Source organism: Mustelus asterias, chromosome 13 (genome assembly GCF_964213995.1).
Source record: "Mustelus asterias chromosome 13, sMusAst1.hap1.1, whole genome shotgun sequence".
Classification (NCBI taxonomy): Eukaryota; Metazoa; Chordata; class Chondrichthyes; order Carcharhiniformes; family Triakidae; genus Mustelus; species Mustelus asterias.
In genome coordinates, this window is record NC_135813.1 from 75,981,728 (window position 1) to 76,009,406 (window position 27,679).

General features: G+C 42.9%; 1 protein-coding gene across 1 annotated transcript in view; it reads left to right on the plus strand.

Annotated features, from left to right (window-relative positions):
- aacs (acetoacetyl-CoA synthetase) overlaps positions 1–27,679 on the plus strand; it is a 115,000-nt gene that overhangs the window by 2,660 nt on the left and 84,661 nt on the right. The window contains exons 3-4 of the mRNA XM_078227042.1: positions 8,303–8,423; positions 10,027–10,140. Of these exons, the coding sequence (XP_078083168.1) occupies positions 8,303–8,423; positions 10,027–10,140 (235 nt within the window). The remainder of the gene's footprint in view (positions 1–8,302; positions 8,424–10,026; positions 10,141–27,679) is intronic.

Sequence of the window (27,679 nt, forward strand, 5' to 3'; positions counted from 1 at the left end):
ATCCCTGTCTACCAGTGCTTTTCTTAAGATAATTGCTCATGTTCTCATCCCCCCCACCCCAATGCATGGCTCAATGTCACCTGAAAACATCATTGACCATGGCACTTCCTGTCTCACTTGTTCAGTTAGAACATCCATGACAACTGGGAAAAGGAAGAGGCTCAGTATCAATCCTTGGTGCAATCCAACTTTGACTTTGAAACTATCACTCTTTCTCCCATACTACTGTTAACAACTTCTCCCATCCTGTTCATCTTCATAAAGTTGTTATCCACTATCAATGTCTCTTGCTTTCTGCCTTAAACATTGTTCCCTGGAGACCCATGATTTGTGTTCCTTTTCTCCCCATCAGACCTCTTATCTCATAGCTTCTCCCTGTCAGGCTATTTTGAATTAAGTCATTTTTTCACCTCTCCTTTGGGTTCTCTTCTCAAACCATCCTTGCCCACTGCATGGTAACCCTGACCCATTCTTCACAGAGCACAGGCAGGGACCCTGTGCGTTGCTTGCAGCGTGGACCTTGACATGGGTGTTATTCCCATTCGTATCAACCATCATCTGGATTTGGTAGGTGGTTTTACAGCTGGACGCCCTTTCCAGCCACTAGCCCTTCCTGTTTACTCAGTCTTGGGACTGGCAGTGATACACACTGACTTGCCTTCACCAGTGAACAGCCTTATTGCTGAAGAAATAGTGCATACTTTTGAGGAGGGGACGGAGGTAGAAATGGGTGAGAGCAAGAATCACTGCAAAATTGGAAGGCTTGGTTAACACTAATATTAGGCAAATAGAATTCTATTTGGTGAATAAATTTATAAATTAGCTGTTGCGGTTTAAGTGCAGCTTTCTGTTGTACACTGGTGAATAACTGATCCGAGAATAACTGCATGTCAGGATATGTCGAACCTGTAAATATTTGATGAGTGAATGTGCTTGCATTTGTACTGCTTGAACCTTGCAAATATCTGATTCAGGCTTCCAGTAGACTTAATATTGGTACAGTTCTGTAAAAGCAATTTGGTTGGGCATTGATGGGATAAATGCAATGTTCACAAACATAGGATATAGCGACTATTGTTAACAGGCACTAACCATGGATATCAATTCTGCTGCAGTTCTTACTGTAATTTCTGCCATTTTCTAACCTTGAAATATAGATTTAAGAGAAATCACATTGCTTTAACCAAATTGTCATATGTTACTGAATGTGAATTGCAGGCTGCTATGAGAGATTTAATTTTTCTTAAAGTCTAGCCATGAGTTTGATTTGTACAGGTAGGGTATTTAGAATATCTTTAGCCAGAGTCCAGATAATGTACCTGTAAATATAAGCTGCCCACCAATAAATCCAATTGGAAATGCAAGAGAAACCGCTTTACCCAAAGAATGGTGAGACTGTGGACCTTGCTACCACATGCAGAAGTTGAGGTGAATAGCATAGACCTTTTAAAGAGAAGTTAGATAAATATGTGATGATGAAAGGAATAGAAGGATATGCTGATAAGGTTAGTTGAAGAGGAATGAGAGCAGGCTCAAGGGGAGATTAAATGCCAGTGTGGACCACCTGGGTCATATGGCCTGTGCTGTAGACTCAATGTGATTCTATGTATAATTAGGGTGGGAGGTTTTTCACAAAACATCGTAGATTATGGTAATGGAATTTAATTTCTGCTGTTGGAAATCCTAGAAAATTAGTACATTTGATCCTTGGTGGATGGTCAGCGTGAACATTATATCAATCATTGGCCATTTTACTCTTAATAATTACCTTTGTAAATGAAGGAACTGTTGGATCAACAGAGAAATTAACGCATCACTAAATGCGATATGAAAATGTTTTAGGGACCAATTTTTGAGTCCTTATTCTAGTTGAGATGTGTGGTATTTTTCTACCTCTATTTCTTCCTCTGCTCCCTCCCTTAGGCACCTTCTGGGCATCCTTGAGTTCTGTTGGGCAGGCAAGGCAGATTGAACAAGGAATGGGAGAACTGCTCAGTGCATGTCCAGCAGTGAACAAGTGTTCCATTTGGGTAATCTGTCATGTGTCACTAGTTGGGCTGTGTGGCTTGGTTAACCTTGTCCTTTTGGTTTGCATAGCCAAATCTATTGTACCAAACAGTAGTGACTCTTAATCCTTTCTGTATCTCTTCGTGGTAGTTGCTTTGCATATTATCTATGTTTGTGTTTTCCTGGTTCCTCTTAGGCTAAGCTGCTTCGGAAAGAAATACATAAACAAATGAGGCTTAATCATTGATACTCTGGCTGAGATAAGGGGTTGAATATGAGCTGTACCTGTAATTATATTTGCAGCTGACCTGGGATGGGGTTTGTTTGTGAAATGCTGTAATTTAAAAGTCTTTTAAGGGGAGAATGGCCACTCTCGAAACAGTGTCCTGCAATAAAGTGTTAATGCAGAAATGCTATATAAAAATGAGCACTCTGATGCCAATAGAAGGGAAGGCACAAGTGTAGCTCTGTGCGTTAAACCAGTGGTGAAGTCCTTGGGGATATGTTTTTTGGAGCTTATGAAGGGCAGCAATGTTTACCATCAGTCACTGCATTCCTGCCTTGAACAGCAAAGACTAATGGAGCATATCATGAGTGCTGCATTAAGCTGATGCCTAATGCTGATTTTCTAATGGTAGATCCGATGAGAAAGCTGAATGCAAATTTGGCAAAGTTTGTAGTTTATAGGTGACGTTTAAGATGTATATATCATGTGTATTGTAAATTTATTGCTATCAATTACTTATGAATGTGATAAGTTCAAATAGGAGCATTCGGCACATGGCAGTCAGTGTTAAGGAATTAAATTATTTTTTAAATTCATAGGCTGGAACTCCACCAACTTGCCCGCCATGGAATTGGCGCAGGCGACGGTCCGACAATGGAAATCTCTGACCTCTGGTGGAAATTCCCGGTCTCGCCTGAGCGAGGCCGTAAAACCCCACCCGATAGTTTTCTGCGGGGGGAATAACAATTTTTGTTTGCTTTCAGCATGCAAACTGACTTTGAAGCATTGACTAATTGCAGCAATAAAGCTGCTTTCATATCCAGTGGCACTCCTGTCTGTGAGTCAGAGTGTTGTAGGTTCAGGTCCCAGTCTAGAGACCTAGCTGAACACGGTCGAGGCTGACACTCCAGCAAATGCAGTTCTGAGGGAGTGCTGCACTGTTGGAGGTGCTGTCTTTTTTTTTGAGATGCTAGGCCAAGGTTCTGTCAGCCCTCAGCCGGACACAAATGATTCCAGGGCACTACCTGAAAGAAGAGCAGTGATACCCTAGCCAATATTTATCACCCAACCAACATTACTAAAACAGATTGTCTCATTCCTGTTTGTGCAGCCTGGCAGTACGTAAAGCAGCCTGTACGTTTCCCATGTTATTGGCCGAAAAGGGCTTTGGGATATCTTGAGGTCATGTTAGCCTCGTGATGTGAAACACTGGTTAAAATTAAAACACTCCTGCATGCCCAATTTCCTTTGCATGCTTTATTTTCCATTCCTATTTTTATGTTGTTTTTGCTTGCATTTCAATCTATTTTCTGATCAATTGAAGCTTTGAAAAAAAATAGAAATGAAAGCACATTTACTGCTGTCAGCTTGGAGTTGGAAGTCAGGCTTATGAGATGTCCTTGAATGGAAACGTGGCTGCTGATGGAGCGTTTCTGTTGCTTTTTTTAAATATAGGAATTGCGGAAAGTGTCCAGTTTATCCTGAAGTTGTGTAATGGAGGTTTTCTAGGCTTGTAGAATAGTCACGTATTTCCATTTGTGCCTTTTATTGATATCAAAACAAAAGTTGAAGTTGCTTTTACCTTTTTAAAATTGCGAGAAAGTTGGCAGTAGTTTGGATGCTGTTGTAGAATTGAACACTTTTGTGAAGAGGTGTGAGGAAAAAAATAACAAAGTATTATTTAATTTTGATTTAATGGTTGTTCTTATTAAATCCAGTCCTGGTATATAAGCTGCTTAAAGAAAACTGCAGCTCAGATCCCTGTGTTAAGATTATTACGACAGAGAGGGGACTAATTCAACTGCAACGCTGCGCAATTGATTCAATCCGTGAATGATTGGCCAGTCCATTTTAAAAAATTTGAACAATTAGATTTCATGATCCAGGATGTTTCAGGGACATTTCCCAGGATGTTAAACAAGTGCTCTGTCAAAATTGAGATACAGTCAGGAGATTTGTGGAGAGAAGAAGCCAGTTGGAAACTTAAATGTTTCAAAATTTCCAAGAAACAATTTTGATTGCCTTAGGGTCTGGCAGTGAGAATTTCCAAATGAAAAGCCAAAACTCTGCTCTGAAAATTTATTTCCAAAGGATTAGCTGAGTTTTTAAAGCTGCACTTTTAAACCTTATTTAGTGCACTCAAGGAGATAGAAAATGATAATTTCCCAATGTCACGATATAACCATTAGTAGTAAGTTGCCCAAAGTCAACGAGTGGACATTGTTAACACAAAACAGCGACGGAGTTGGGAGAGAACAACAGGAATTTGGTCTACAGTGCCGCCTCAGTGGCCCAAGCCTGCAATTTAAAAAGATTCTTTAACTGGGTATGGGTGGACAGGCTAGGCCAACATTTATCACCCATCCCCCAGTTGACCTTGAGAAGGTGAGCTGCCTTCTTGAACCTCTGCAGCTCACCTGGTGTAGATGCACCCACAGTGCTTTTAGGAAGGGATTTTGACCCAGCGACAGTGAAGAGTGTGGGGATATCAAGATGGGATGGTGTGTGACCTGGATGGCACTTGCAGGATGGTGTTCCATCCACCGGCTGACCTTGTGCTTTGAGGTGATCGGGGCCACGGGTTTGGAAGGTGCTGTCAAAGGTGCCTCGGTGAGTTGTTGCAGTGCATTTTGTGATGGTACACACTTACCACTGTGTGTCAGTGGTTGTGTGGGTTGAATGCTGAAGGTAGTGGATGGGGTGCCAATCAAGCGGGCTGCTTTTTCTTGGATGAAGCCAAGCTTCTCGAGTGTTATTGGAGCTTCACTCATCCAGACGATTGGAGAGTATTCCATCACACTCCTGACATGAGTCTTGCAGATAGTGAACTACACTGTGGTAACTGGTGGCAACTACACTGTGTCAGTCAATATAGCACAGCTGAATTAGATATATCGATGCAGCAGTGTACTGTAATAAGAGAGAATGTGACCAATAATTACTTGTAATAACTGGGAGTGAGTAAGCTATGTAGAATTGTCCATTCTATACCAGTTGATTGCTAGTGACGTTACAACTAGGAAGCTAAATTCAAGTGAAGTAGCATTAAAGGCAGGGGAATAGTTTGACCCAGATGTGCAGACTTAATTCCATCTCATTATAAAACAAAGTTATATTCTTGTTAATATTTTCAGAAAGACTTGTATATTGCCTTGCACAACATCAGGAAGTCCCAAAGTGTTTTATCACCAATTAAATACTTTGAAGTTTAATCAGTGTTGCAATACAGGAATTAGGATTATAATGACGGAGCATTTACTTACCGTGCGATAGGTTTGCACAGACAATTTCCATTTTACATGTGGACATAAGATTTTATAATGGGGAAAAATTGACAACAATGTGTGCAGACATAGAACTGTTGTGTTTGATCTCCTGTGGCATTGCAACTGAATTGTCAAGGCCAAGTACAGGATTGGGTCAAACAGGGCTAGAGGAATAACTGGACCCTGGTGGAGGAGAGGTGAGAGAAGGTGGGTGGAAATGGAAGACGGGATGAGGAAGGAGGGTTTGGGTAGGAATGAGGGGAAAGACGAGTAGAGGAGAATTGGAAAAGAAAGGAGGAAAACCTCTGGGGAGGGAGATTTTTCCGCTTTTGGATATAGGGAAAGTTATTTTCGGCTGCCTGGATGGAGAAGGTGACAGCTACTGTGCCAAGTGGTTTTGCCATTCGGCTGGGCATTGGATGGCTGTATTCAGGGCTTTGTTGTTGTTCAGCTGGGAGTAGTAAGTTTGATTGCTCAGTGGGGGAGGGGTAATATGCCCCAGGATTAGTTTAATGCTGAATGGGGTGGGGTCTACACAGCATTTTGATCCTCAAGGGAGAATTGGAAAGGTCCAAGAGTTAGGTTCCAAGAGGTGATCCAATGTCATGAGTGCTACCTCAGTGAGTGAGTGAGTGTATGATGGACTGACTTCAGGAGCCGCCTGACAAGGGTGTAACCTCTGAGTATTAGCTCGAAAGCCTATGGGACAACTGACTCTGGGACAGGAGAATCACATGCAGGGGTTTATTAATAGGCAAAAGAAAAACCTTCAAACTAAAATGCATTCTTCTAAAGCAAATTCCCCTCCAACTCGATTTTCAAGTTTGCTGATGACACCACCGTTGTGGGTCGGATCTCAAACAATGACGAGATAGAGTACAGGAATAAGATAGAGAATCTGGTGAACTGGTGCGACGACAATAATCTCTCCCTCAATGTCAACAAAACAAAGGAGATAGTCATCGACTTCAGGGGGCTTAGTGGAGGACATGCCCCTGTCTACATCAATGGGATGAAGTAGAAATGGTCGAGAGCTTCAAGTCTTTAGGTGTCCAGATCACCAATGACCTGTCCTGGTCCCCCCCCATGCCGACACTATAGTTAAGAAAGCCCACCAATGCCTCTACTTTCTCAGAAGACTGAGGAAATTAAGAGAGCCAAGTAAATTCATTCTGTGGCAATCGGGCCCGGAGATTTCATTTGGGGCGTTCAAGAACAACCCAAAGCTTATGATCACTTGTTAATAGTAGCTTTCCTATTTTTTTTGTTATGCATTCAAATTCTCAATTACCAAGGTGGCATTACAACACTCAGTATTAGTCGAGGCCCTTGTTATTGGCCCAGTAACATAACTACTAAACAGCCATACCCATGTGATAGATGCTTATAAGTGAATGAGCATGTTTCGGATTTTACTTGTGGCCCTTAATTGTATCCATGTATGTAGATGCCCAAAGTCAAGGAGGCCAAATATGTTGTGTTAATTTCAGCTTACAAATTATTCCTTTTGTCCATTTATTCCAAGGGACAGTTCTGGTTCAGCAGTTGAAGCAGCCATTTGAAGAACAATGGGAATATGAAATTGGAGCTTGATATGTGCAAAGCTAAAATATGGGACAACTTAAGAAAGAGAAAAGGCTAATAACGTAACATAAGTAGGAGCAGGAGTGGGACATTCAGCTCCCTCCCCTCACCCCGAGCTTGCTCCGCCATTCAGTAAGATCATGGCTGATCAACATCAGCCACACTATCCCCTTTTCCCTTCACTCCTTGAGTATCCAAAACTTTGCTGATTTCTGCCTTGAGTATACTCAGTTGAGTGCCCATTGCTCTTTGCAGTTGAGATATCTAAAAGTTGACCACCCTTTAACATCTAATGGTTTGCCTAAAGTATTTCTTGAGTTAGAAGTGTTACGCGCACATTCATTATTGGTGTAGGGGATTGGTTGATAATTTGTGCACTAGTTGTAGAAGTATGCATGATGTTAGATCAATGGAGAGTGCACTCATTGCAAGAATTGGTCTTGTGATTCTTTGTTGCACTCTCTATAGTTGGCTTTAAAAGCTGACTATTTCCGCAATCTATACATGACCTGGCTTATCTGCAAAATGTTCTGTTTCTAAAGCTCAAGCAACCCAAAGTGGGCTATTAATAGCTCTAACTTGGAATGCCTCTAAAGTTAGAAAGAGAAATTGGGTGCTTTGAATCAAGAATTTTCATACTTTAATTGATCCTTCAAGGAGAGGTGGAAAGTATCAACACAACTGGAGATTCTCCAAACTGAGGGCATAAGCCTTCAAATCAACTGAACTGTGAAATTCAGTCCATGCTTCAAATCATTTTGGAGATGGGCTATTCCTTTTCAGACATAGCTATTGTAGGTTTTGTTGTTGTGAGATGCTAGTGTATTACTTATCTTTTCATCAGGACTCTGAACTACATATAGGCTGCACCTCTACCATAGAGTTATTTCAAATTTGTGGTCTTGCGTAAAAGATGAGGAATTTGTATATTGATTGTAAATTGTTGACATGCCCTATCTGCTTCATTACATTTAAAGTAAAATGCTACTTCTTCAGTTCTCGAATGGAATAGGTTGCTAATGACATGCCAATCCGACCGTCTGCTTTTAGTGACTTTTCATCTTCATTCTATTTCCCTTCCTTCAGTTAAAAATACTGTTAAAACCACAATCTTAGCCACTGGCTGAACTGAAATAGAATCATGTAATGGATGAACTATCTAGGTCACTGTCGTAAGAAAGCCATTAAACCAAACTCTTATTGATGATGTTGCCTCCAGGTGATTGACAGGACAAAAGGAATTGCAGATGTTCCCGAATGGTTCAAAGGGAGCAGATTAAACTATGCAGAAAATCTACTGAAGCATAAAGATGACGACAAAGTGGCTCTTTATGCGGCATGTAAGTGTTTTATTTCTTCGTGATTTGGGGGTGAAGAGGGATAAACCTCTCTCCTGGGATCGAGCCTTGTATTGAATCGTGGTGGGTTTTTAACCAGAGCAAAGGCAAACCTGTCTCTCAGTTTTGCTTTTAGCACATGGGTCGAGAAAAAGACATTCTTCCCCACCCCCACCTCCAGCTCTGTTTGTTCTACAGGATACGTACAACCTGTCCTGTCACTCTCCCACCTATTCAACCTGCTGAGGGATGAATTCTGTACTAAAGCTCTCCCTATGGGTAATCGGGTGAAAGTCCAGGCCAGAGAATCATGAACAGTATGTTTGCGATGTGCATTTGACAGACAACTCATTTCACCCCCACCCAACTGCCAGTGCAAATTTAAAATCGGCAAGTGACTTGCAATATATATGCCCTGAATGACTTCCAACAACAACAAGTCCACCGTTACATCTTTGTCCATTATTTAGTATCCAAACTACAGCTTTTCATAGAATCATAGAAATCTACATGCAGGAGGCCATTGAGTCTGCACCGACAACAATCCCACCCAGGCCTTATCCGCTTAACCTTGCGTATTAACCCTGCTAATCCCACTGACATTAAGGGGCAATTTAGCACACCCAATCAACCTAACCCGCACATCTTTGGAGTGTGATGAGTTTTGTGAGTATGAGTTTTGTGATTATTCCTTATATAGTAAATAATTAATAAGAAAGCATTTAAAAATCTAATGGTTTACCTGAAGTATTTCCTTAGCTAGAAGTGCACATGTACATTCATTATTGGTGTAGGGAATTGGTTGATAATTTATGCACTAGTTAATACGCTACATGTGGAGAAAGCTGAGCAATTGCCACACACAAGATCATGACTGATCCACTTCAGATCAGCCATGATCTTATTGAATGGCGGGGCAGGCTCGAGGGGCTAGATGGCCTACTCCCGCTCCTATTTCTTATGTTCTTATTTGGTATACAACTGTAGAAGCGTGGATTATGTTAAATCAGTTTCTACTAGTGTCCTGGTTGTGTGTGTGATCCACTGTGTTTTATCATTTGGATCCCTTCTCTTTCACTCTGTTCAGATATAAGACAAAGTTCGAATCACTGACAGTATTGTTATAATTTTTGGATAGTTACAATTGTTTTGTCAGTGTTAAAATGGCCCTGTTACTATGGTTGCTTTCTTTAAATTGTCTTGTATTTCGCCAGGCATGTGGTTGAACCTCCATATTTCGGTTTGCGTTTCATTGTAATATTTAAGTCATTTAAAAAATATAAATCAAGCTCTAACTCTGTGCTGTGTCCACATCTTGCCTTCACAATTATATATTTAATTTTTCGGTTCAAAGGTCTATGAATATTTTAGTATCAGTAGATGCATTTTTTTATCCTGTCATCTTATTGTTTTCTTGGAATGAATGTTTACCCTTGTAAATCTAAATGTTTGTTACAGTTCAACATTGACAAGTGTTGTGTATATCTGCTTCTTTCTCGACATCGTACACACCAGTGATTACGTTGTAGGGTTTGATTTGCTAGTTTTCCTTTTGTGCTGAATCTCTGCTCTCAAGTTTTAATCTGTGTGTTCTATTGTTTAACAGCGGAAGGCAAGGAGGAGATTGTCAAAGTGACATTTGGAGAGCTAAAGAGAGATGTGGCTTTGTACGCTGCAGCTCTCCGAAAGATGGGAGTGAAGATAGGTGATAGAGTTGTTGGTAGGTACCTATTTGACCTATTTTCTGTGTAACACGTGAACATATGAATTAAGAGCGGGAGTAGGCCACTTGGCAACTTGAGCCTGCTCCGCCATTCAATAAGATCATGACTGATCCGATTGTAACTTCAATTCTACATTTCTGCCAATCCCCAACAACCTACAACATCCTTTCTTATCAAGAATCTATTTATCTTTGCCTAAAAAATATTCAAAGACTCTGCTTTCATCACCTTTTGAGGAAGAGTGTTCCAAAGATCCATGACCCTCCGAGGTTGGGGGGGGGGGGGGGGGGGGAACATTCTCCCCATCTCTGTCTTAAATGTACCACTCCCTATTTTAAAACAGTGACCCCCTAGTTCTAAATTCTCAGACAAGAGGAAGCAACCTTTCCACCTTCACCCTGTCAAGACCGCCAAGATCTTTAAGTTTCAACCAAGTCACCCTTTACTCTTCCAAAATCCAGTGGGTACAAGCCTCGTCTATTCAACCGTTCCTCAAGGCAATCCTCTCATTCCAGGTATTAATCTGGTGAACCTTATCTGAACTGCTTCTAATGCATTTACTTCCTTCCTATAAGAAGGAGACTAATACTGTACATAGTACTTCAGATGTGGCCTCACCAATGCCCTGTATAACTGGTGTTAACTCCCAACATTTGTACTCAATTCCCCATATCATATGCAATAACATTCTATTAACTTTCATAATTACTTGCTGTCTCTGCATCCTAATCCTTTGCAATTTGTACTCTAGAATACACAGATCCATCTGAATCTCAAAGCTCTGCAATCTCTCACCATTTCGTTAACATGCATTTTTATTATTCCGGACAAAATGCACAATTTCAGACTTATCCACATTATACTCCATTCGCCAGATCTTTATCCATTCACTTAACCATACCTCTAGGCTTCTGTAGCCTGCTTGTGTCCTCGACACAACTTACTTTTCCCCTCCATCTTTGTGTCATCATCAAATTTAGCAACCATACTTTCTGTCCCTCCATTCAAGTCATTTTTATAAACTGTAAAACATTGTGGCCCCAGTACCGATTGCTGTGGCATACCACCTGTTACATCTTGCCAGCCAGAAAATTACCCTTTTATATCTATTCTCTGTTTCTCGTTTGCCAGCCAATCTTTCCATGCCAATATGTTACCCACTGCACCGTGAGCTTTTATTTTTTGCAATAACCTTTGATGTCGCGCCTTATCAAATGCCTTCTGGAAATCTAAGTATAGCACATCCACCTGTTCTCCTTTAGCCACAGCACAGGTTACTTCTTCAAGGAACTCTAATAAATTGGTTAAGCACAATTTCCCTTGCACAAAACCACATTGACTTTGCCTGATTACCTTGAATTGTTCTAAGTGCCCTGCTATAACAGTTTTAATAATGGCTTCTAACATTTTCTCTCTGACAGATATTAAGCTAATTGAACCGTTGTTTCCTGTTTTTCTGTTTCCCTTCCTTTCACGGGACCTTCTGCGAATCTCAGGAATTTTGGAAAATTAAAATATCATCACTAGCCACTTATTTTAATACTCTATGATGAAGTCCATCAGGATCTGGGGACTTGTCAGCCCACAGCTCCGACAGTTTGCTCAGTACCACTTCCCTGGTGATTGTAATTTTCTTGAGTTCCTCCCTCCATTCCAATTCCTGATTTACAGCTATTTCTCGGATGTTAGTTGTATGCTCTATAGCGAAGACCATGCAAAGTACCAGTTCAATTCGCCTGCCATCTCCATGTTTTCCATTCCTAATTCTGTATTTAAACAAAGTAAATGCTATAGGCAACCAATTTTTCAATATCTCAAGCATTTAAATGCATATTTAATGGCCACCCACAGCACGTGGACTGGTGTTTCAAGAAGGCAACTCGCCACCACCTTAAGGGCAACTAGGGATGGGCAACAAATGCTGGCCAGCCAGCGACGCCCATGTCCCACGAATGAATAATAAAAAAAAAAATTCTAAAGTAAAAGTTGGTACATTTAAAGGAAGAAGGGCACTGGGGGCCGGCCACTTGGTGACATTATTCAGCAAATGACAGAAAACGTTTATATGTGGCTTTATTTGAAAGGCCAGCCTATTCCATGCCCTGCTGCTTGTTGCTGAAAATGCTATGCCGCTGTATTGCTCCCTCCACTCTCTCATCCAGGCAATGGACAGTTACTGTTATATTAGCTACTGGGCAGGGTACTGACACTCTCGGAGCCTGGTGACTGATACTGTCTCCAGAGGAAGCAGGCTACCCTCATTTACTTGACCACACTGATGTCAAAATTGCAGTTGCTATTACTGGCAGAACTGCAACCTAAAGAAACCAGCAATTGTCTGTCTGATTCGGCTGGTCAGGTTTGACATGTCGTATTTTAGGTAACATAGAATGAGTGTATTGTTGAAACAGATTAGATTAATATATTGGGCTTATAGTGAGGATGACCTGTTTTTAGTTTAAACCTTGCCCGTCTGAAGAATTTTTTGGCAGTCTTCCAAGGCAGTTGGCAACAATAAAACCAGTCTTAATTTTAAAAAAGTCTATAAATTGTTACAAGAATCATTGGTATCATTCGACTGGATTAGTTGAAGTACTGGGTAATTTTCCTTCAAGCTGAATAATTCAGTAGAAATCCTCAGGGTTCACACCCACTGGAATGAGCACTGTGATTGGCACATCAAGGCTTGTCTATTTGACGTCACAGCTCTGAAGGAAATGCCCTGAACAATTGTTTCACTGTGTCGCTCTTCTTGCAAGAGTAAGCATTTGACTGCTTTTCAAACGAGTGTGTAGCCCAAAAGGGGAGTCTGATATATAGTCACGTTTTGTACCAATACATCGTATACTAGGGTTCTCACTACATTCTACATTTGAGTACAAATCAGCTTCTCTCATCGGATCAGACTTGAGTTTGTAACCAGTCCTGCCCACGTCCAGTTTTGTTGATCATTGCGCAAACATCCCATCTGCAACTTAAACCTTCCTTTTGGGAGTTTGCCTCGTTCTGCTTGCACAGCCGTGCTTTTGTGGAAAATGTTAGTCATGGGATTTCTTTTGCTGCAGATGATCTCCCACAAATGGAAGGTCTGTTCCGTCGAATTAGATGATTGATCTTAAAAGATAACAGAATAGGACAGAATAAAAGAAATCTAAGAAAGCTGCCCAAAGAAAATTTTTTTAAAAGTGCAACGTAAGGCACCAGAGAAAATTAGCAGAAAATGTAAAGGGCAGTAAAAAGGATGAGTGTGAAGAGCATCCGTTACTTGCCAAGGTAAGGAGAGTATTCCTACTGCACAATGAGAGACTCTTTCTTCAGTGCAAAATTGAAGTTTTCTGGTCTGCCTGTGATACCTAGAATTTATTACCACATTCAATCCATGCCTGGTGCACAAACAAAAGAAGTGAATATAAAAACATCAGCCATGGAAAATCAGTACATGCCCTGACTGTCAGAACACTTAATTGATTAATTGAATGACATCCTGAGATTACGTCAGTAAATATGTTGTCCTTGGGTTGATTCGGATGCTTTCAGTGCCATTCTGGAAGGGTATACATGGCTGTGATGATCACAGTAGTATTAATTAAGCAAACTTGATCTCACTATTGATCTTAATGGAATGGTGGCTGCGCTTTAATAGCTACCCAACATTTTCAGTGAGTGTCTTTGTGGAGCAGTGCAAAAGTCCTACCAGATTATGGGGTGTCACATATAATAGCATTAATCACTCACCGCACCATCTGGATTTTCTGCCCCACAATAACAGTGTCTGCTATAGAAGCATTAATACAGCAATTTTTCAACAAATTCAGGGCCAATGTCTCCTTTTTGACGGGGACCGATTCAACACACCTGCTCCTTTTGTTCTTTCACTTATCTGTCATTAAATTTCAATCTTGCACTCATAAGATCTAATCTAAAGTGATTCAACTATTTGACACTTAGGGCAGGTAATTTAACCTGTGAAAAAACTGCAGTCATTGTGTCTGAGATGAAGCTTAAGCATGCAGGCATCATGTGCTTAAGCTCCTAAAGAAGACCACAGCAGCATAATTTACTTACGTTATATTGATGTGGAGATGCCGGTGTTGGACTGGGGTGGGCACAGTAAGAAGTCTCACAACACCAGGTTAAAGTCCAACAGGTTTATTTGGGATCACGAGCTTTCGGAGTGCTGCTCCTTCATCAGGTGAGTGATGATTCAGTAAATGGCTATTTGGGTCTATCTATTCATCAGATGATTCATCACTCACCTGCCGAAGGAGCAGCACTCTGAAAGCTTGTGATTCCAAATAAACCTGTTGGACTTTAACCTGGTGCTGTGAGACTTCTTACCGTACATTATATTGCTAACTGAGGATGCATTCTTTTTGGGTGTTGAACTGTGGGAGCAATGGAACACATTGGTGTTGGTGACTTCAGTTTAGTGTAGCCCTTTAAAAAAAATCAATATCCTGTGTCCTACTTTCCCCTTACCCTGCGATCCTCTCATCTCCAGCTTTATGAAAATTGTGCTGGACCAATTTTACTAGGCCACCTTTGTATTGCGACTAAACATTTGACAAATTGCCAGAAAAATGCTGACAACTTCACTGAGCTACAGTGAAGTAATAACATTGATCTTGTGTTGGTACATGAATGCGGAGCCACTGTAAAGCTAATGTTGTGGGAGACGGTGCAGGTTGAGATACTCAGTAGTATATCATCCAGTTGGCATTAAAATGGGTTCAATTAGAGTGGCCCTAACTGCATTGATGATTGCTGGCCAGGCATAGCTAGGCCATTGCCAGAAAAGATGTGTGTGTTTAAATAAATAGCAGCATTACTCAGGGGTAATCTCTCTTAATGCTTCTTAGCAGTCAGTTCTCAATCCGTAGGTCATGGAGTTGCTGGATCTCCACAAAGCAATCATTCAGAACTTTGGTCGATTAAGAAAAATAATAATGGGTTACATATGGTATTGTCTGAACAGGTATATGAACTGTGCGCACATGCAGTTTATCAAGAAATGCAGCTATTGTGTTCATTCGAGGCCTGCAATGGAAGGATAGGCAACCTGTCTGTAAGCAAGTTGGCACAGTACCAAACAGGATCATTTGAACAGGACATGCACATTCTGTTCAGCTGAACTGTCTGTAAGCAATGCCTATGTGGCAGTAAATTTCTCCTGTAATGAAGAATATACTTTGGTGGAAAGAGAGGGTAACAGGCGAGGTTTTCTGAATTAATTTTTAAATTGGCCAATTTAGGGTAAATTATAGATTTGATAGAAATAGTTTAATATTTCAGGCCAGAATTCAAATCCTCAAATACTAACTTGAAATTTGCAACCCTTTCTTTTGATGGAATGGTATCTGTGCAGTTTTGCTGATATTGTCTATCTTTTACTTGCTCTGAAAAAGCGGTGATAGACGACAAATGTGCAAAATTCCACAATGCTGCTCAACAACATGCCCTAATCATGAATAACATTCCAACAACACGCCTCAACTCCTAATAGAAGAATTTGTATTAATGCAGCACCTTTCGCATCTTTTAGCACGTTGAAGCAAGTAAGGGAATTGCACAATTTGACTCGTTGATGACCGTGTCCAGGTAAGAATGGAGTGTGACGTAAAGAGGAACCTGCAGATGCTGGTGCATTGATCATGTTGCTGCTTTTCATTCTTTTTTGAGAGGTCTGCGAAGTGTTGGTAAAGTAATCACGGCAGATCGCTGCACTACACACTGTAACCATGAACTGCCAGTGTTGGAGATGGTGGACATTCTCAGTGGCAAGGTCACTAGTCAAGCAGACTGATTTGTCCTGAATTAAGTCAGGTTTCTTGAATGTTGTAGTCAAACACAACAAGCTGGTGATTTAATCTTGCTTGGGATGTACCTGGTAGACAAAAGAGAGATTTTGGGCATCACAAAGTAAGGCACTTCTGCCCTGCTTTTGCATCCATGATTTTGATGTGGCCAGTGGAGTTCAGAATCTGTTGGATGTGAATCTTGATGTTGGGGGAATGAGGTAATAGTGCTAGTATTAATGGCGTGGGCAGGTGTTTGGTCATTTTTTTCTTTTATTCAAAATAAAGATGGGTAGCACAGTGGCATAGTGGTTAGCACTGCTGCCTCACAGCGCCAGGGACCCAGGTTCAATTCTGACCTTGGGTGACTGTGTGGAGTTTGCACATTCTCCCGTGTCTGTGTGGGTTTCCTCCGGGTGCTCCGGTTTCCTCCCACATTCCAAATACATGCTGGTTAGGCGCACTGGCCATGCTAAATTGCCCCTTAGTGTCAGGGGATTAGGACTGTAAATGTGTGGGGTTATGAGGGTGGGACCTGGGTAGGATTGTTGTCGGTGCAGACTGGATGGGCCAAATGGCCTCCTTCTGCACTATTGATTCCATGATTCTATGAAGATGGTCATTGCTTGGTACTTCATGATATGAATGCTTGCTGTTGCTAGTCAGGTCATGCTGGAGAATGACTTTGCTGCTTATTTACTGGATGAGTTGTGAACAGAGCTGACCACCATAAAATCATTGGGGAACAGCGCGACACTTGACAGAAGACAAGTTATTGATAAGAAACCCAAGATAGTTGGGCTGATGACGGTTTCCTGAGAAACCCCTTCAGCGCTGTTGTGTGGAAAGGATGATTAACTTCTGACAACCATCTGCAGCAGGGATGATGAGTCATTGAAATCTCCATTCGCATCAGCGGGACTAGATGATCCTGTGTTCGGTGGCTGCCTCGTGCTGGGGTTGGTGATAATGGTGGAGGATAATCCTTTGAATGCAGAGGCTGGTGGGGTGGAAAGCGAGGACAAGTGGAAACCTATTGTGGTTCTGGGAAGGAGCCGAAAGGGTGAGGGCTGTAGTGCAGGAAATAGGTTGGAGATGGTTGAACACCCTGGTTTGGTGAGGTTGTGGGGGCTGCACGGAAATAGTTCTTGGGATGAGAAGCAAAGGACACCCATCAGTAGTACCGTTGTGGAAGGTAGCATCATCAGAGTAGATGTAATGGAGATGGTGAAATGAGGCAAATAGAATGGAGTCCTTACAGGAAATAGGGTGAGAGGAGGTGTAGCTGTGGGAGTCAGTGGGCGTGTACAGAATATTGGAAGACAGTCTATCCCCAGAAATGAAGATTGAAACATCACATCAGGGCAGAGAATGGAAGTGTCAGAGATTGACTGTGAAGATAAGAGTCTGGAAATTAGAAAATTGATGAGTTATTTTTCCAGTTTCAGACAAGAGCATGGAACAGCGCCAATGTCATCATTGATGTTCCAGAAAAAGAGGTGTGGGATTGGTTCTGAATAGAACTGGAAAAGTAATGTTCCACACACCCCAGTAAAAGATGGGTGTAACTGGGGCCTAGGCGGGTACTCATAACCACATCTTTTATTTGGAGGAAGTGGCACCAATTAAAGGAGAAATTGTTCAACGGGTGAACAAATTCCGCCAGGCAGAGAAGGGTGGTGGTGGATGCAGATTGACGGGCGTCTGTTCAAGAAAGAAGTGGAGAGCCCTCAGACCATCCTGCTGGTGGATGGAGGCGTGGACATTCTTAGTGAAGAAGAGGTGGTAAGGGCCAGGAAATTGGGGACTGTTGGAATGATGTAGGACAGTAGCAGAATCACAAATGTAGAGGGAGAGACTGGACATGGGGAGAAAATAAATGGAGTCAAGAGAGGAAGTAAATTCAGTGGGGCAAGGACATGCTGAAATGATAGATCTACTAAGAGAGTTGTTTCTGGATTTTAGGAAGGAAGTAGGTGTGGCCGTTTATCCTGCTATTAACAAATTCTTCTATTTTGCTTTCAGACAGCGCTGACCTTTATTCTGCTGTTAATACTTACTCTGGACCACTGTCTTGTTTCTTTAATACTATCATTACCACTCCCATTGCCTTGTTTTCTATGGCATTTTTCTCACTTAATTGGCCTCGCCCTCTAATCGATCCCTGACCTCATTTGTTCAATCTGCTCCATCCTTTTTTAACCGCATAAAGCCCATTACGATCTTATCTCTCCTTAGTTCTGAAGAAGTCATATTCGCATTAACTGTTTCTCTTTCTAAAGATGCTGCCAGACCTGCTGAGATTTTCAACACTTATTCCTGTACTGAATTTTGGGTCTATGCCAATGGATGAATGCAATATTGTTCTGTTTTGTAATGATTGCTTTGCAACTTTGGAGGATGTCAAGGGTCATCTACATGTTGCACGGTCCCCTTCCCTGGCAGTTGTTAGTTAATTGTTTTGTTTAATGATGGCTTGCAGCTTTCATTGTAATTTTTCTGGCGCTTGCTCACAAATGACCAGATTTATTGAATTTAAGGTCACAATTTTCCACAGTGGATATTGATTCATGACCTCTGGGATATTAGTCTAGTAGGCTAATGCTTGATTAGTGTCTATGACTTTGTGTTTACATCATGCAGCATTGATAATTTGCGGTGGCATAAAAAAAATTACCTTTCTATATTTCTATCAATGACCTTAAACTATTATTTAAACTCCCCCATGACCATTCATAAGCTCTTGGTTTATTGTTTAAACATTGGACTGCATTATGTAAGTATGTTGCTATCAGTTAATAAGTGTTTGCAAAAGGCTGTGTCCTACTTGAGTAAACTGCTTATCTCCATTTTAATAATGCCACAAGCAAGAGATATGACTGCTATAAAATGGATATTGTAGAATGCTATAGTGTTAGAAGGAGGCTGCTCAACTCATTGTGCCTGGACCAGTTCTTTGGTAGAACTAATCAATTAATCATACTTCCCTCATCTGTCCTAGAGCCCTGTAATTTATTTTTACCTTTCCAAGTATTTATCTAGTTCTGTGGAATGCCACTGTTAGTTAAGTTTCCACCACCCTTTCAGAGTGCATTCCAAGCTGCAGCAACTCAAGTTTAAAAAAAACATTACTTTTATTCCTTTTGCCCGTCACCTTAGACTCACCACTGATATCGCTGTCACTGGAAACTAGTTCTTCTTGTTTACGCTCTCAGAACCATACAAGATTTTGAACATGTCTGGCAACTCCAAATAAAAAAAAAATTGTCTTTGTTAACTCTGTGATCAACAACAAAGCAAGACTAAAGTTAAAAATCCTTTTTAAAATTGATCCATCCCAATCTTCCAAGTGAGGAGGGAGAATGAGAGGAAGGTGCTCCTCATCTCACTTCACAAACTGGTGGGAGTGCTACTTTCAAACTCCATTGTAATCTGCAGACCTAGCTGACCATTGTTCCACATCTCATGCGAACAATTACTGAATGATAGGATGTGCTGTTGAATATTTGTCTGAAAGCTTGGAGCTTGCTTTGCCTGATTTTGAGCTTCAGCTTCATTCCTGCATCTAATTTGTACAGAGTCCCATCAATTTTATTTTGTCCAATTCCAGTTAATTCAAGCTTGCCACCTGTTGCCATTTCCAGATGAGTTGAGTATACTTGCATGCCACTGTCCTAAACTAGTGACAAAATTGACTTTGAAAAAGACTTGCATTTAGAAGTGAACTCAATTATTAATCACTAAAAATCGACAGTTGCACATAAAGTCGTAGTGCCAGACAAACTCTTCTTTTGCCTTGACAGGCATTTCCTGAAAACTTGATTTAAACTACTATGGCACACTGCTGCCTCACAGCGTCGGGTCATTGTCTGCGTGGAGTCTGCACATTCTCCCTGTGTCTGCATGGGTTTCCTCCGGGTGCTCCGATTTCCTCCCAGAGTCCAAAGATAAGACCATAAGACATAGGAGCAGAATTAGGCCACTCGGCCCATCGGGTCTGCTCTGACATTCAATCACGGCTGATATTTTTCTCATTCCCATTCCCCTGCCTTTTCGCCATAACCCCTGATCCCCTTAATAATCAAGAACCCATCTATCTCTGTCTTAAAGACACTCAATGACCTGGCCTCCACAGCCTTCTGCGGCAAAGAGTTCCACAGATTCACCATTCCCTGACTGAAGAAATTCCTCCTCATCTCTGTTTTAAAGGATTGTCCCTTCAACCTGAGGTTGTGCCATCCGGTTATAGTTTTTCCGACTAGTGGAAACGTCCACTCTATCCGGACTTCGTAGTATCCTGTAAGTTTCAATAAGATCCCCCCCTCATCCTTCTAAACTCCAAGATGTGTGTTGACCCTAGTGTCAGGGGGATTAGCACGGTAAATATGTGGGGTTACGGGGCAAGAGCCTGGATGGGATTGTTGTCGGTGCAGATTTGATGGGCCAAACGGCCTCCTTCTGCACTGCAGGATTCTATAAAAAATTTATTCATTACGATGGCCAAGCTACTGAAATGTAAATCTTTACAGTAGTAATCCTGAAATCTTATTGACTGCAAGCCAAAATGCTGAGTGTCTGTAAGAGCGAAGGGGAAATCTCCTGGGGGTTTTGAGTATGAAATAAAATTTGAAACCCGATACATCATGACAATATCACAACCAATCCTGGCCAAGGAACTGTTTCTGCTCTTGCCTCCAAATTTCAGGAGTCATCTGAATTATTTTGTTTGTGCTTTCACTTCCAATCACACAGGCTGTTGCGACTTATAAATTTACTGTAAGATGTGCGCTTCTGAATTTTGGGGCTGCTGACTCTAATTGCAGTGGCTTTCTCTTCACAATAACTGTTTGTTTTAGATGTTCTCCTGATGGTCATGAAAGTAAGCTGCAATTTTTATTTTCCTGAAATAAGACCTGGTTCTCGTGTTAAACGTTTGAGGAACCAGCTGGGTGGAATTACTAATGACAATTCGGAGTGGATTTGAATATATCACTGGTGTTGATCAATAATTCAAGGAGCTTTAGCAATGCATTTCAGCGGTGCTGCTGATTAATTTCTCCCGCAGTTTTAAACTCCGCAACTGTTCTGACTGTAGCCAACCTGGTGATCGAGGTTCACCATGAAAAGAAAAATATTGATTCCAATTTAAAGTTATTGAATGAAGGGAGGTGAATTGCTCATTCTGGGTGATTAATATGTTTTTATTTTCCAACACTAGCCTTTAAATGGAATTCAGATTGTGAAATTCCCAAAGCAATAGAATAAAATGTTTTCATCCTTTACACCATTATATTTGGTATCGGTTGCATCCTCTCTCAGTTGACTTCTACAAGAGAGGCCACATTTTTCATGTGACAGCATGTGATTTTAGACGAATTAGTGTTGACACTCGACCCTCTGGGTATCTACAAGCCTCTTCAGCTTTTAAAAAGTGCACTCCTTACTTTTCCTCTTGTTCAATTGAACTGTGTTACTGCATGTATTTTCTGAATATTTGAGAATCAAACAAATTGACCCTCAAATATTACTTGTTGGTTGTCTTACCCTTGGTTTTTATGCATATAATGTGCATATTATGCAGCGGGGGCAGTGGCGTACTGGTATTTTCGCTTAACTAGTAATCCAGAGATCAGGGATAATGCTTTGGGACCAGGGTTCGAATCTCACTACCGCAAATTATGAAATTGAATTCAATAAAAACCTGGAATTAAGGGCCCAATTTTACCATTGCGTCGCACCCCTTTTCGGGCACGAAAACGTAATAAAGTCGGGGGGGACACTGATGTCAGTGGGGACCATCGCTCCTGTTTTTCGCTCCCAGGCAGCTTTATCCGCTTTCTGCAGCTCGGGAGTGACCGCGGCGCGCTTTTTCAATTTTTTCCCGAACTGTGCATGCGCAGTTCAGAGCTCCGATCGTTCCGGGCACGCTAAGCCCCGCCCACTGCGCGAACCAGACCCGCAATTTTTTTTTTCGGGCAAAGTGCTAATGGGGGTGCCTGAAAGTAGATTTCCAACTTGGATATGAAATGCGCCCAGATTCAGCACTTAGAATGAAAATGGTAAAATCAGGCCCGAAAAGCCGAATAATGACCATGAAACTATTGCCGATTGTCACAAAAACCCGTCTGGTTCACTTTCTGCAAGGAAACCTACATAAAAGTCCTGATCCACAGCAATGTGATTGACTCTTAACTGTTCTCTGAATTGGCATAGCAAGGGAACATAGGGATGGGCAATAAATGCTGACCCAGCCAGTGACCTCCACATCCCGTGAATGAATCAAAAATATCATCACTTGTATCAATTGGCTTGTAGTTACTTCTATCAGCCTAACAAATAAATATGCCCTTGTTGTTGAAGAAGTTGTTAAAGGGAGTTACGTATTTCATTAAATACAACATGTTGTCCACCTTCACCAACATGGTAAACTATTTAGGGAACGTCCCAGGGTGAGCAACATTTGTTCATTATCCAGTTACCTTGCAAATGGAAAGAAATTGATACTGTGCTTAATGTGTTTGCATAACACTGCAGCATATTACATTTGGAGGCTTGATTTTGCGTTTTGCCACCAGCAAGTTTCAAGGCAGTGCGATAAGGTTGTAAAATCCAGTGGCTGACCTTCCTGCGCCACCTGACCCCGACCTGTCTGAACTTTTATGGGATGGGGGCAGTGGAGGCATCAGCTGGACCACCCTCCTTGTGCCAAATGAGGACCTTAAGAGGCCACTTAATGAGTGCATCCCACCCCCACCAGTGTTTCACTTGCGCCATGTGGGAAGCTCAGCAACTTTAACCACAGAGGCACCCATTCCCAAGGTCAAACATTTCAACTCCCTGCGCACCCCTGGCCTCTCAAACCAGAGCCCTATCTCCGTCAGCTGCCTCACTGGGGCTTGATGTGGAGATGCCGGCGTTGGACTGGGGTAAACACAGTAAGGAGTCTAACAACACCAGGTTAAAGTCCAACCGGCTTATTTGGTAGCAAACGCCACTAGCTTTCGGAGCGCTGCCCCTTCATCAGGTGAGTGGGAGATCTGCTCATAAACAGCAAACAGGGCATATAAAGACACACACTCAATTTACAGAATAATGAATAATGATTGGAATGCGAGTCTTTGCAGCTAATCAAGTCTTAAATGTACAGACAATGTGAGTGGAGAGAGCATTAGCACAGGCTAAAGGGCGGCACGATAGCACAGTGGTTAGCACTGCTGCTTCACAGCTCCAGGGTCCCGGGTTCGATTCCCGGCTCGGGTCACTGTCTGTGTGGAGTTTGCACATTCTCCTCGTGTCTGCGTGGGTTTCCTCCGGGTGCTCCGGTTTCCTCCCACAGTCCAAAGATGTGCGGGTTAGGTTGATTGGCCAGGTTAAAAAAATTGCCCCTTAGAGTCCTGGGATGCGTAGGTTAGAGGGATTAGCGGGTAAAATATGTGGGGGTAGGGCCTGGGTGGGATTGTGGTCGGTGCAGACTCGATGGGCCGAATGGCCTCCTTCTGCACTGTAGGGATTCTATGAAAGAGATGTGTATTGTCTCCAGACAGGACAGCCAGTGAGACTTTGCAAGTCCAGGCAAGTTGTGGGAGTTACAGATAATGTCACATGAACCCAAGATCCTGGTTGAGGCCGTCCTCATGTGTGCGGAACCTGGCTATCAGTCTCTGTTCAGCGACTCTGTGCTGTCGTGTGTTGTGAAGGCCGCCTTGGAGAATGCTTACCCGAATATCAGAGGCCGAATGCCCGTGACTGTTGAAGTGCTCCCCAACAGGAAGAGAACAGTCTTGCCTGGTGATTGTCGAGCGGTGTTCATTCGTCCGTTGTCGTAGCGTCTGCATGGTTTCCCCAATGTACCATGCCTTGGGACATCCTTCCCTGCAGCGTACCAGGTAGACAATGCTGGCCGAGTTGCAAGAGTAGGTACCGTGTACCTGGTGGATGGTGTTCTCACGTGAGATGATGGCATCCGTGTCGATGATCCGGCACATCTTGCAGAGGTTGCTGTGGCAGGGTTGTGTGGTGTCGTGGTCACTGTTCTCCTGAAGGCTGGGTATTTTACTGTGGACAGTGGTCTGTTTGAGGTTGTGCGGTTGTTTGAAGGCAAGAAGTGGGGGTGTGGGGATGGCCTTGGCGAGGTGTTCGTCTTCATCAATGACATGTTGAAAGCTCCGGAGGAGATGTCGTAGCTTCTCCGCTCCGGGGAAGTACTGGACGACGAAGGGTACTCTGTCCACTGTGTCCCGTGTTTGTCTTCTGAGGAGGTCGGTGCGGTTTTTCGCTGTGGCGCGTCGGAACTGTCGATCGATGAGTCGAGCGCCATATCCTGTTCTTATGAGGGCATCTTTCAGCGTCTGGAGGTGTCTGTTGCAATCCTCCTCATCCGAGCAGATCCTGTGTATATGGAGGACTTGTCCGGAGGGGATGGCTTCTTTAACGTGTTTAGGGTGGAAGCTGGAGAAGTGGAGCATCGTGAGGTTATCCGTGGGCTTGCGGTACAGTAGAGGTGCTGAGGTGACCGTCCTTAATGGAGATGCGTGTGTCCAAGAATGCAACCGATTCCGGAGAGTAGTCCATGGTGAGTCTGATGGTGGGATGGAACTTGTTGATGTCATCATATAGTTGTTTCAGTGATTGTTCGCCATGAGTCCAAAGGAAGAAAATGTCATCGATGTATCGGTTGAAGGTCCTGTGCGGTGAAGAAGTCTTGTTCGAACCTGTGCATGAAGATGTTGGCATATTGAGGTGCGAATTTGGTCCCCATGGCTGTTCCGTGTGTCTGGATGAAGAACTGGTTGTTGAAGGTGAAGACATTGTGGTCCAGGATGAAGCGGATGAGTTGTAAAATTGCATCTGGAAACTGGCAGTTGTCGGCGTTGAGTACTGAGACAGTTGCAGAAATGCCATCGTCGTGGGGGATGCTGGTGTAGAGTGCCGAGACATCCATTGTGACGAGGAGTGCTCCTGGTTCAACTGCTCCATGTGTGCTGAGTTTCTGTAGGAAGTCCGTAGTGTTGCGACAAAAGCTGGGGGTTCTTTGTACAATGGGTTTCAGGATGCCCTCGACATAGCCGGAGAGGTTCTCGCACAGGGTCCCATTGCCCGATACGATGGGACGGCCGGGTGTGTTTGCCTTGTGTATTTTCGGGAGGCAGTAGAGATCTCCAACGCCGGGAGTACGTGGGATGAGAGCACGGAGGGTGTTCTGAAGGTCCGGATCAAAGGTTTTGAACAGAGTGTTGAGTTGACGGGTGTGTTCTTTGGTCGGATCTGCGGGTAACTGTCTGTCGTGTTCCTCGTTGTTCAGTTGTCGGTACACTTCTTTGCAGTAATCCGTTCTGTTCAGTATGACGATGGCCCCTCCTTTGTCTGCTGGTTTGATGACAATGTTGCAGTTAGTCTTGAGAGCGCGGATGACATTGCGTTGTGCTTGGGTGATGTTCGGGGCTGTCTTGTGAGTGCGGCTTTTGAATTTGGTGTTGACGCACCTCCTGATGGCTTGGGCATTCATGTCAAGTCGAGGGCAGCGGCCTTCCGGAGGGGTCCAATTCGACTCTTTCCTCTTCGGATGCACTGCGGATCTCTCTGTCGGCTGGTCCGGTTCATTGGCTGTCTCACTGGGGCTTACCAGCCTTGAACCAGTGAGAACTGCACTTGCCTCTGAGTCTGCTCTCCCCTTTGTCAGGAGCACAATGGCACAGTGGTTAGCACTGCCGCCCCACATCTCCCAGGGACCCGAGTTCAATTCCAGCCTTGGGTAACTGTCTGTGTGAGTTGCTCGTTTTCCCTGTGTCTGCATGGGTTTCCTCCCACAGTCCAAAGATGTGTGGTTAGGTTAATTGGCCTTGCTAAGTTGCTCCTTAGTGTCAGGGAAATTAGCAGGGTAAGTATGTGGGGTTACGGGGATAGGGCCTGGTGGGATTATTGTCAGTGCTGGCTTGATGGGCTAAAGGGCCTCTTTCTGCACTGTAGGGATTATATGCCTGGCTGCTGTCTCAGCAGTGGCCACCACTCTCATGTGATGTTGGTGGCAGCTCTGTAAGGTGGGATTTCCACAATGGAGCAGAGTTTTGCCTTTAAATTGATTTGGGGCAGCTGTAAGGGTTGTGGGCAGGCTCTCTTCCCCCAAACCGCCCCTTCCACCACCACCATGGCTTTTAGTTGGGGGTGGAGATTGTTGTGGGTCCAAAGCACTCCATAAAATTCAGTCCTGGGTTCAATTGTTTGAAATTTATCCTGGGCTCTTTATGGCAAGGAATAAAGCGAGTGTAGATGCTCAATCTCAAAGTTTCTTAAGATCATCCAAACCTTAAGTTTGAATGAACTGAATTAATTATCTTAGAGTGCCAGAGAGAAGCATCGATTACAAAGCTTGTGAAATTTGATTCTTTGTGTTCAAATTCTCTTTGTGAAAGAGTAGAGATGTATTATTTCTGCCTGATGTGGAGATGCCGGCTGGGGTGGACTGGGGTGAACACAGTAAGAGTTTTAACAACACCAGGTTAAAGTCACGAGGGGAGAGCATATTTCCACTCCATCTGACGAAGGAGCAGCGCTCTGAAAGCCAATGGTATTTGCTACCAAATAAACCTGTTGGACTTTAACCTGGTGTTGTTAAAACTCTTACTTATTTCTGCCTGCCATGTGCCAATATGTAGTCTTCAAGAGTGGTTGGCCTTTTTAATTTCCGGGGATGTAACACTTTAAGGAAGGAAGTGATGTAGTTAATGTTGGTTGGGGGAAGGGACTGGAGTAATTTCTAAGCTTGTAAGAAATATGATTGAGCTCTGCAGACCGTAACTGTTTGGAAGGACTGTATTGGCTACTCTTTCAAAGAGGAAGAGGCGATGGCCCAGTGGTTTTATCAATAGCCTATTAATCCAGAAACTCAGCTAATGTTCTGGTCACCGGGTTCAAATCCTGCCACAGCAAATGGTGGAATTTGAATTCAATAAAAAAATCTGGAACTTAGAATCTACTAATGACCATGAAACCATTGTCGATTTGTCGTAAAAACCCATCTGGTTCACTAATATCCTTTAGGGAAGGAAATCTGCTGCCCTTATCTGGTCTGGCCTACATGTGGCTCCAGAGCCACAGCAATGTGGTTGACTCGCAACTGCTCTCTGAACAAGGGCAACTAGGGATGGGCAATAAATGCTGGCCAGCCAGCGATGCCCATGTTCGTCGAAAAAAAGTAAAGGGCCTGATTTTAACTCTTGACTTGGTTTTAAAAACCCCCGCATTTAATCAATGAGTTTACTATTGTATTCGATGAATAGAATATCTTTTTAGAAACATATTAAACTCTCTTGTCTGGAAAGAATAATAATGAAATTGAAATTACTGTGTGTAGGTTAGTAGGTAAATAAGCTAACAGTAGCTCGTTCGTGCAAGGTTTTATTTATTAGTGTCACAGGTAGGCTTACATTAACACTGTAATGAAGTTACTGTGAAAATCCCCTAGTTGCCATACTCCGATGCCTGTTTGGGTACACTGAGGTAGAATTTAGCATGGCCAATGCACCTAACCAGAACGTCTTTCGGATTGTGGGAGAAACCGGAGCACCTGGAGGAAACCCACGCAGACACGGGGAGAACGTGCAGACTTCACACAGACTGTGACTCAAGCTGGGAATCGAATCCTGGTCCCTGGCGCTGTGAGGCAGCAATGTTAACAACTGTGCCACCATGCCGCCCCTAGTTGTTAATGGCTTTTAGTGAAGAATTGAGTGTATTACCTCTG